The 10,444-nt window shown below is 46.1% G+C and overlaps 1 protein-coding gene across 2 annotated transcripts; it reads right to left on the reverse strand.

The window, feature by feature from the left end:
• Window positions 1–1,438: 1,438 nt before the first annotated feature.
• On the reverse strand, window positions 1,439–9,719 carry cnnm3 (cyclin and CBS domain divalent metal cation transport mediator 3). Of its 2 annotated transcripts, XM_019856412.1 has the most exons (12): window positions 8,616–9,719; window positions 7,485–7,819; window positions 6,579–6,755; window positions 5,707–5,864; window positions 5,490–5,633; window positions 5,252–5,410; window positions 4,941–5,110; window positions 4,718–4,814; window positions 4,456–4,586; window positions 4,155–4,302; window positions 3,930–3,981; window positions 1,439–3,072 (listed from the first exon to the last, which is right to left on the reverse strand). In XM_019856412.1, the coding sequence occupies exons 1-11, from the start codon at window positions 9,345–9,347 to the stop codon at window positions 3,938–3,940; spliced, it is 2,295 nt and encodes a 764-aa protein (XP_019711971.1). In that variant the 5' UTR covers window positions 9,348–9,719; the 3' UTR covers window positions 1,439–3,072; window positions 3,930–3,937. The 2 variants fall into 2 exon arrangements, with proteins under 2 accessions (XP_019711971.1, XP_019711970.1); XM_019856411.1 differs by lacking the exon at window positions 3,930–3,981 and having other exon boundaries at window positions 8,616–9,716.
• Between the last annotated feature and the right edge of the window lie 725 nt (window positions 9,720–10,444).

Consider the following 10,444-nt stretch of genomic DNA (forward strand, 5'->3'; position numbering starts at 1 on the left):
AGTGACCGCTGACTAATGAGCATGCGCACGCAAGCACATGTGCAGTGTGGCACTGGTGCATTGTGGGAGCACAGCACACTAATTCCTCAGCAGGCAGCGAGACAAATCAAGCCTGGCGTGCTCGCGTCCCGGATGCGTTCATCCAGTGCCAGCGAGGCCGTCCGTCAGCCTCAAGATCATCACCAGCATTTAAATGCTCAATTCTAATATTGACAATTTTAGAATGACATTAAAGTCCGTGGCATTCATTTTAGAGCTTCTTGGATGTCGGATATTTTTGTCCAATCGGATGTCAACCTAATCTGCCCGGGGCCTTCACCACCTATCAAAAGTATGTTTGCAAAGGGATTGTTTTCATCAACCGGTCAAATTTCAAGCTCAGCCTCACGAGGCCACAACGCTGCCCCCTGATGATATCATTAAAAAATAATAATAATAATAACACTGTTATTACTACCTCGACTCCTATTTATTACACATGACAATTAAAAATTTTGCTGGAGATTTTAGAAAGGGTCATGGAAGACAACACCATTTGCTTTTGCGCACCACAAAAAAATGATGTTGTGGGGCAGATATGCCCCCCGGCCTTGAGTTTGACACCACTTTCCTACATGAGCTTGTTTGACGATAACCTTCAGTAGTCTCGCAATGGGGAAATTGTAATATTCAATCAGCGCTGACACTTTGTTTGTCATGACATTCCAGCTTGAGGCGTGTGCAAGGCATGTTGATGGCGCGTGCGTAGCGCATCACATGTCATTACAATTGATGAATAATTTCATTGGGTAAAACTGAAACGTGACGAAACAGCCCCCACTGCTAATCTAGTTAATGTTCCATGGGCCGCCACTACTGGTTGCGACAGCCGCTGGTAGATTAGATTGACACGGCAACACATTACAGGCTGATATATGATTGGACAAAAACCAAAACAAAAAAAAATAGCAATTGAGGGAAGAGGAAGCGGCAGAGAGGAAAGAGAGGCGGCGGAGAGGAGAAGAAGAAGAAACGGTGTCAACATGTTGGGAGTTTCAAAGGAATCCTGATACTGCAGGACGAAGAGGTTATTTTTAGATCCTGTTGCCATGTGCCCGCAATGTGACTGGCAGAGGCAACACACACTCACACACAAATACACACGTGCACAAAAGGTCAACGAGTTGCTGGCTGCTCCATAGCCTCATGATGACGTGACAAACGATAACATGACGTGATGAGATGAAATGAAATCCCGACATGCTAACACCACAACACGATGTGACAATTTGATCACATGACAAGATAACTCACGATTATCCAACACAGCGTGACGACACGACAACCTAATATGGCAACTCCAAGTGACGACACAGACTGAAAAAGCAAAGGAGTACATTGTTAACAAGAAAGTAATCTTTTTGTTTGAATGCTACAACATAGAAAACTAAGACAGATGTATTTAGAACAGGATTGACTTTAATTCCTAGGAAAATTGAATACTTGAAAGTATTAAAGCCAACGTCGCTGCTGCGGATAAAACTATAAAAGTGTAACACAAACAGGAAGTGATTCCACAACTTGAAACTCGTCTACAAACTACTCTCTAACTTATGAACACTTGCACTCCTCATTGACATTTTTCTTTTTTTACATTCAGTTTTCATACCAAAAAAAAAAAAAAAATTACAAAATGGAACACGTTATTCAAATAGTAAAACTATTTCAACAAATCTTGAAATCAAACAAGATTTTCTGCTGGAAGATGACGGCATATCAAGTTCTAACAGCAACTGATCAGACACGCGTACGGAATGAGAGAACATGCGTGATACTTTGCTAACTAGCCCGTTGCTAATCACGCTAACGAGAGTCTAACGCTGAGCTTTTCATTGGCTTTAATTTCTCTTCTTCATAAAACTACTAAAACAAAAGCCCTCAAAAAATAATCTTATTAAATTGGCTAATCCACCCTCTCTAACATCGATTGTCCAACCGTAGCTTTGTTTAGCTTATTTTAGTTTAGCACTTAGCCTGTTAAATACCCAAACACGGAGAGTTTAGGGTGTACTGAACCAGTAACGCAAAAAGTCGACTCAAAGGCGTTGTCAGCATGACAAACATTAGCTTAACCACTCATTAGCTTAGCCTTAGTACCTTTTAGTATTGACCTCCAAGGCAAGGGAGCTAAAGTTAGCGTGTCGGCTTATGTTTCAGGGAATGGCCAAGTAAATTCAAAAAACATCCAAGTGACATATTAGCTTCCAGATAGGTAGATGAGCTAAATGAGCTTTGGCTAAAGCTTTTGCATGCATTTGATAACTAGTGTCAGCTGGTAAAAAAAAAAAAAAAATCATAAAATAAAATTACTAAGCGACGTGTGCGCGCTACTTCTCCATCCATGTTGGCATGCTGCTCACACTCACACACATGAAGACAAGAGGACAAGATTCAAGGTGCTAGTTTGGGGTTCCAGTTAAGGATGAGTGAAAACGTCACAAAACAAAGATAACTAAACCATCAATTAATCAACAAAAACAACTAAAGAGACGCCACCTAGCTACCGTGGCTAACTTGAGCACAAAACCAAAACGTGGAATGGGATTGTTTTTAAAGTGTCGATCAAGATTGAATCTTTTTTTTCTGTGAGACATTAGGCAAAGAAAATTCTTGTGAAGTAAAACTTTCCGCAGTGAGCACCACCAAAGCCTCAACACCCTCTTGGCGTAACCACGGAAACCAGCCCGAGCGGTCACGTGACCATGCAGCCTAAGGAGAACATGCGTCGCTGTCTGAACGGACGGATGCTCGCACACGCACAATTTGGCACGCAAATAGCAAAAGTGACCAATGGCAATGGTGAACTTGGAAGAAAGGCACCGCCCCAATTAACCAAAACCAAATAATAAAAATCTACACGCAGTGTTTATAAAACATAATAATAATAATCTTGATGAAAAATAATAATGATAATTACAATGACATAAAAGAAATGGAGACCAGTCTCGTCCAGTCAGATGAACGTTTGAAGAGGTTGTCGCTACGCACGAGCCTCGTCACCTTCTTCGTCGTCGTCGTCTTCTTCTGTCCCATCTGCAAAAGTCGACCAATGAGAGCACAGAACAGTGGAGTGATGGGGCGGGAACATGGTGGCACATGGAGGAGCATCTTTTAAATTCAACATTAACAAATAACATCATGCTATACACAACATTAAACAAAATGAAAGAATGTACAAGCAAATTAGATGAAAATATGAAAATAAATTGCTATGGACTAGATCATAAATTTAGTGCATGTCATGTAATCAAATTTTAAAATGTAATGCTAATAAAACTAATCGTGTCAAGGTTTAAAATATAAACCAAAAATATGACATTTTAAAAAATAAATAAAATCCTAAAAATAAAAGCATTTACATTAATGTTAAGATAATATAGAAATTAAAAAATAAATTTAAAAAAAGCATTTGAAAATAAAATAACAATTGAAACGAACTTATTTTAAAAAATAATGCTTAAAATCCTAAATGAATTGAATACATTTTTTAAACTATTGATGCAAAAAAAGATAAAAGAAGCAATATTGCTGATACAAAAAAAACAGATAAAAATAACATTTGAAAGGAAAAATAGTATTAAATGTTAAAAACAGAATAATGCTAAAATTAACAATTTGAATAAATGTTAAAAAAAATGAAAAGTGAAATGCTTTAAATAAAAATAAATGAATTAAAACCCTGTAACGCTGCCATTTAAAATGAACGCTAAAAATATATTAAAATTAGGAATCAAATATGATCAAATCTGACCAATGGGAGCAGACTGAGGGACAGGCATTGTGTGAACTGATCAATGAAAGCAAAGAACGGTGACAAACACATACACCACGTTACACACTTACACAAACACACACATAAGCCGAGCTGTAACGTGTGCGGTTGCGTTCACCTGCCACACTAGCAGTAGTTGTCAATGGTGTCAAAGAAAGAGAAGTTCAAGTCTGGAGGAGAAAGTCAGCAAAGAAAAGACAGGAACCATTTTTGGTGTTTGTTTAGTATAGGAAACAGGAAACAGGAAGTGGTTAGGTATGAGTGCCACGAGGATGCGACGTGGAGGGACCGCGAGCAGGTGGTTGGACGGGCGGCCGCAGATGCGGCCGCCATCTGGGCTAACCTTGAGCGGCCGAGGCCGCGTTCCTGTCGTTGAGCAGTTTCGTGTGACTGTTGGGAAGTATCTTGATCTCCGGCGGGTCTGGGCTAGGGCCGCCGCCGCCGCCGCCCCGCGACGCCATCAGGGCGTTCAGGTACTGCAGGCGGGTCACCTGCACGTGCACACACACACACGATGCATGAATGGAAAGAGCATCTCGTACCGACTATATACATGCAAGGTCACATCCATAATCTCACACACACTGTCATAGACACACACACATGCACACGCAAACGTACAGTGTGACTTGACAAGTACGTACCCGGATGAGCTGCAGGTCGGTGAGCGCTCGGACCGTGTAGTCCGGACAGTAACTGGACGGACTGGTCGCCTCGGACGCGTCAAACGGATCTCGGGGAGATTGACGCTGAGTCGATACCGGGGACTGATGCACTGTACACGCACACGCACATTTACTAACCATCTGAATCAAAATAACAATGAATCGTGAAATATCAACACATCAAATCAAACTTGAAGTCCTGACCCATGCTGGTGTGTGTTGTTGCAGTTCCTACGCTAACCTGAGGATGGCAGTGTGAGTGCCGACACGCCGTAATAGGTGAAGGCGCCGTTGTCAAACTTGAGTCCTTCTTTGCCGATCTCCACCTCCACTCGTCCCTGCCGCCACAATATGTCCACTTACTCTACGTCTCACCTCGCTCTCTCACACGCTCTCTCACACACTCTCCCACGAACACACAATGTCACAGTCTCGAACACTCACCCACTCACGCACGCACGCACCTGCAGCAGCAGTATGAAGTAGTCCACTGGGTGGTTGCGGGTGTACAGATAGTGGGCGGGGCTGAGGCGATTGCTAGGGTCAAAGTGCACCTCCTGGTTGACACTGGGGTGGCGCAGAAGGTGGAAAAGGATCTTCTCAGACACACGCGCCGGGCTGAAGTGCTCCACCTCTGCGCGACATCAAAGACACGCCACATGCGGACACACTGTGAGGACCTTCGATCGGGCCGAGGAGCACGCGCCATTGGGAAAAGCCTCGTGGGGCTCAATTCCAAAATGGCTGACGGGAAGCGCTTGGCGACAACACGCACCTCTGGAGAGGAAGCGATGAGTGGCGAGCAGCAGCTGCGGCGACGTCTGGATCTTTGGCTCGCCTTCGGGCATCTTGAAGAGCGAGAACTCATCGGGGGCGCCGCGAGGCTCCACAGGGATCTCCAGCGGGGGCAGAGGACGCTTTACCTTCCTGTCCACTGCAAAGGCATGCGAGAAACAGACGGCGGTTAACCCTCAAATCCACACGTCATCACGACTTGCTTTGAGAGAACCTACGGTAACCATCGGACTCGTCCAGGATTTCCGACTTGATGATCTCCTCGATGACGTCCTCCAGGGTGACCAATCCCAGCACCTCGTAGAAGGGGTCACCCTCGCCCTCATTGTTCACCTTCTGCACGATGGCCATGTGAGAGTTGCCTGGACGCAACAAGCTAACGTTAGTGCCAAAGGAAGTAGCACCGGAACACGCAAGCGAACCGGTAAGTCTGACCTTTCTTGAACTCCTCCAACATGGCGTCCAGCTTGGTGTCGTTGAAAACAAAGTGCAGCGGGTGGTTGTAAAACTTGGTGATGGTGGTCATGGGCGTGCAGTCGTCAGGATCCACGAGTGCCAAGTCCTTCACGTACAGGATCTCCACGATGTTGGACCTGCACGCCGTCGCACCGGCGACAATTACTCGCAAAATCGGTTAGCGTGAACATTTGCTTCATCCTGCATGCACCAACACTAACAATGGCTGGAAAATAATCAAATTCAGTTTTCTTCCCGCAATGTCCAGTAGTAATGCACAAATGAAGCTTCATGAAGCACTTGTGATATTTTTTTGACTCCTCTGGATGCCATTCTTTGTTTAAAGATGCAATGGAAATGTAATACGTTTTCATTGCACATGTTTTTTAAAGACAAGAGCACGATCTGGGGGGAAAAAAAAGAAAATTATCACAAGTGCTTCATGAAGCTTCATTTTCCGCTCTCTAGTTTAGTCTTGGATCATTTGTGGGTTTTTTTTTCTTTTAACATCAAAACTTCGTCAGATTAGTTTTTATTTCTTGTAATAATACAACTATGCACATTTTCAAGTTTTTGCTGTACATTTTGGAGTTGATTTTTGGAAATAGCATCTTTTTTTTTCATTGTAATTTTACAATTATAAGAATAAACCCCCTGTCTGGTTGTTGACAAATATTTCTGCCTGCTACACTCCTGAAATTTCATTTTGCTCATTCTAGTGTCAATTATTTTTGGGTTACGTTATGATAAAAAGTAAAATTGTATCAAATGAGCTTTGTCAGCAGGTGGCGCCAAATGACACGAGTGCACATGAGGAGCAGTCGGGTCTAAGTTGAAGTGTTAGCTCCCACCTCTCCTCTTCATAGATGGGCACACGCGTGTAGCCACTCTGCATGATGTCCGACATGGTGGAGAAATCCAGAAGGGTGGAGCTGGGCAGCATGAAACAGTCCTTGAGGGGCGTCAAGATATCCTCAACCGTCTTGCTGCGCAGCGTCCCACGGCTGAACTCCTCCTTCACAAACTCACTGCGACAAGACACACGCAGACGTGGCGTGACAATGCACAGCGCACGCAAGACTCATTCTTACATACGGCGGTGGGCGTGTCCATGAACGTGCCATTTTATTAAAAGACTACTCAGAATATATGTCACCGGGTACTACCGGTAGTTAGGCCCCAAGGATAGCATGAGTAGCCCACGGGTATGTTCTGAAAATAACTCACCAGTAATGGGACACTTTGACTTACAAACACGACGCACCTTTCTTCTGTACCAAATACTCAATATTTTTTCCATCCATCCAACCATTATGCAAGCCACGAGGGTCGCAGGGATTCTGGTACCTATCCCTGCCGTCTTTGGGCAGTATGCGGGGTACACCCTGAACTGGTCGTCAGCCAATCGCAGGGCACACATAGACAAACAACCATTCACACTCAGAATTACACCAAAGGACAATTTAGAGTGTTCAATCAGCCTGCCATGCATGATTTTGGAATGTGAGGAAAACGGAGTACCCAGAGAAAACCCACGCGGGCACGGGGGCACATGCAAACTCCACGCAGGAAGGCCGGAGCCTGGAATCTACCTCTGCGAGGCGGACGTGCTAACTAGTCGACCCCGTGCCACCTTTATATTTTGTTTACAAATAAAATGGGGAAAAATGTGCTATTTTTATTGACCCCAATATTAAAAGAAATAAATAAGTCACATTTTAAAAAACATTGCCGTTATCTGAGGCGGGCAGCCATACCTGTAGGGGTCGTTGACGCTGGTGCGGATCATCTCCATGGCTCGCTCGCGGATACAACAGGTGCTGATGTCGCGCCTCAGCGCCAGGTCCAGGACCAGACCCAGGGGGCAAGAGAGCGGGCAGGTGAGCACCATGCTCACCTGGGCCAGCCAGGTGAGGCCTGGAGCCAGCTGGAAGCCATAGCCGGAGCACACCACGTGAGGCAGCAGCTCGGCCAGGAAGAAGAGCATGAAGGCGGCGGCGAAGGCGGCCGACGCCACCGAGCCCAACGCCCGGAACAGCAGGACCCCCACGGCCGAGTGAGCCAGGACGCACAGGAAGAGGAGAGAGCACGCCTGCCACACACAACGTACGCCAAACCAAAACACACAAGTCATGGACCCACATGACTCACGTCACCAATTTTCGGACTTGGAGAGGCTCAGAACTATGTAGAACTGAATTGTGAAGATATAGGGCAACAGTTTGTCTCATTTCAGTTTTCCTCATATTTTGGGCGTTGCTACAAGGGGGCCCAGTGACACATTTTGAGCACCTTTGTGCTTTTGAGCAGTGATTCACAAACTTTATTGAGGCAAGGCACATTTTTTTAAGTTCGAAAAATCGCATGGCACACCTCCAAACAAAATTGTCACAAAGACAGAATACATTTGTCAACTTCACAATTTTTGCCATTGAATACAAGATCTTTTTTTTTCTTTCGGTCACTATAAATTGGTGGTATAGATAGATGGGCAACGACACATTATTTGCTATTAATAAATAATCCTCTCACCAATAAAATGAAATTTGATAAGTTCCGCTGGAGCTCTCACAGGACACTAATGTGGCCCGGCACACTGGTTGGGGGAATCACTGCTTGAGAGCACCTCGTCGTTACAGCGAGTGTTGGCGAGTTAACAAATGACAGAGCAGTGGTGCGAGTTGAAAAAGTTTCCAGACTTTGTTTTCTCATCCTTTGAATTTGTGGAGAGGGCGGCTTAATTTTTTACAATTTTTAAGCTTCATTCCATTTACTTTGTGCTGGCACAAGGTTTCTGGGGCAGAATTAGTCCTTGTAGGTCTTGCGCAATTCACAGCAAATATTATGATGATGATGATGGTTATTATTATTGTTATTATTATTATTACCATAAAGTTCCCTCTTCTCCTGACGGGCTCCAGACGCTTGGCGGCGCGCTTCTCCTCCTCGGACCCGCAGCTGTGGAGCACGTAAAGCTCGACCGGGTCGAGCCACAGCAGGCTGAGCTGAACCGTCCTCAGCAGCCCGCAGACGAGCACCAGCATCGGCACCAGCACCGCCAGGCCCCACGCCGGGATGTGCTCAGCGGGCAAAGGCTCGTCCGAGCTGACGCGCAGCCTGTCCTCGCTCACCGAGGTCCACTTGCCCCCGCTCTTCATGCACACGTGATGGAGGTTCTGATGGAGGTCCCGCTGCTCGCCGCCGCCCCCCAGCTGGACCTCCACTGTCAGCAGTCCGCTGCAATCCTCTTCGGCCGCAAATGGCTCCTTCACCAGGAAGGCGGCCTGCCGCCGTCTGTCTTCGTCCTCGCATGGGTCCCCGAGCGCCCCCTCGGGCGCGAAGGCCAGCCACGGCCAGGTCTGGTTACTCCGGTCGGGGCCGAAGAGCCGCAGCTTGAACGAAGCTCCCCGGGGCGCCGAGATTATCCCTCCTTTCATACACACACGGCCCGCGGGGTCTTCAGGGCGCAGGCGCACGACGGGCGGCGTCGCCTGGCCGCACAAGCCCAACCGGATCCCGCACGACAACAATACCATCAACAATATCATCAACAGCAAACGTAGACCTGCCAAGCTGGCCACCATATTGGAATTGGTCAGCCTGGCTCCGGGGCGGGTCATGTGACTCTACTCCGCGCCAGGCCCCGCCCACTCGGAACCTTGCGCCGTTCAAATCGTGGGACAAACAATAAGACAAACATCTAAAATCGAATAACTAACATTTGAAGCAACGTACGTTGTACATACATCGAAGATACAATTAAAACACCTCCATTGAGTAAACCGCATCCAACCGATGAGAATAATGCTCATTTGTGGGCAGGATACGTTTTACTTTATGATAGGTACGTAATACGAAGTACCACGCCGTATCTTCTGACATTTATGTTAAACACATTCCCACTTAAAGCATATAACCCTCACTGAATAACTAACTATAATCAATGAGTAATAAATGCGACTAAACAACTCGAAACTCAAACTTACTGGCGCGTAATGCATCACAAGGTCGCCATCGTGGGGTTTGGGAAACTGCGCGCTTCGGCGGCCATTTTGGCTTCGCTTACACAAGGCTGATCTGATGAGCGGACAATTTGGCACCGGGTTGTTTGTTTTCATCTCCAAGGGCGCGTGGCGCATTACAATCATGGGAAAGACGAGGACTTAACGTGTTGAAAACACGCCAATGAGTCAACGGACTTGGACCATACATCGAAAATACAATTAAAACACTTTCATCGAGTCGTTCACATAATGCCTATTTGTGATCACATTTAGTATTGATTTGAAAGAACACGTGTACTAAGCAGCAGCACGTCTCGTAAGCCGACATCCATCCGTTAAAAAAATCAGTTTATCCTTACAAGGGTTGAAGGTGTGCTGGAGCCTACCACAGATGTCTTCAGGCTGTAGCCGGGGGACACTGAACTGGTTGCCAACCAATCGCAGGCCACACAGACAAACAACCATTCGTGGTCACAATCACACCTTGGGATAATTTTGAGTGCCCGATCAATTTGCCATGCATGTTCTTGGAATGTGTGCGAGTAACCGAAGTACCCTGAGAAAACTCATGCAGGCACGTGGTGAACATGCGAACTCCACATAGGAAGGCCGGAGCCCTGCATCTCTGCACGGTGAGCCCGACGTGCTAACCAGTCGATCACCGTGCCGCGTAAACCGATATATAAATTAAATATTGTCTGTAATCGGATTTT

Source organism: Hippocampus comes, unplaced genomic scaffold, assembly GCF_001891065.2.
Source record: "Hippocampus comes isolate QL1 unplaced genomic scaffold, H_comes_QL1_v1.1 scaffold213, whole genome shotgun sequence".
In the NCBI taxonomy this organism is placed as follows: Eukaryota; Metazoa; Chordata; class Actinopteri; order Syngnathiformes; family Syngnathidae; genus Hippocampus; species Hippocampus comes.

Bases quoted from the DNA above. Each gene is read 5' to 3' on its own strand.
- cnnm3 (XM_019856411.1), bottom strand. From the start codon at position 9,347: ATGACCCGCCCCGGAGCCAGGCTGACCAATTCCAATATGGTGGCCAGC. The intron at 5,865-6,578 runs GTGGGAGCTAAC...GACGGCGTGCAG, and splicing joins CCCATCTATGAAGAGGAGAG to GTCCAACATCGTGGAGATCC. The intron at 4,303-4,455 runs GTACGTACTTGT...GTGCACGTGCAG, and splicing joins CCGACCTGCAGCTCATCCGG to GTGACCCGCCTGCAGTACCT.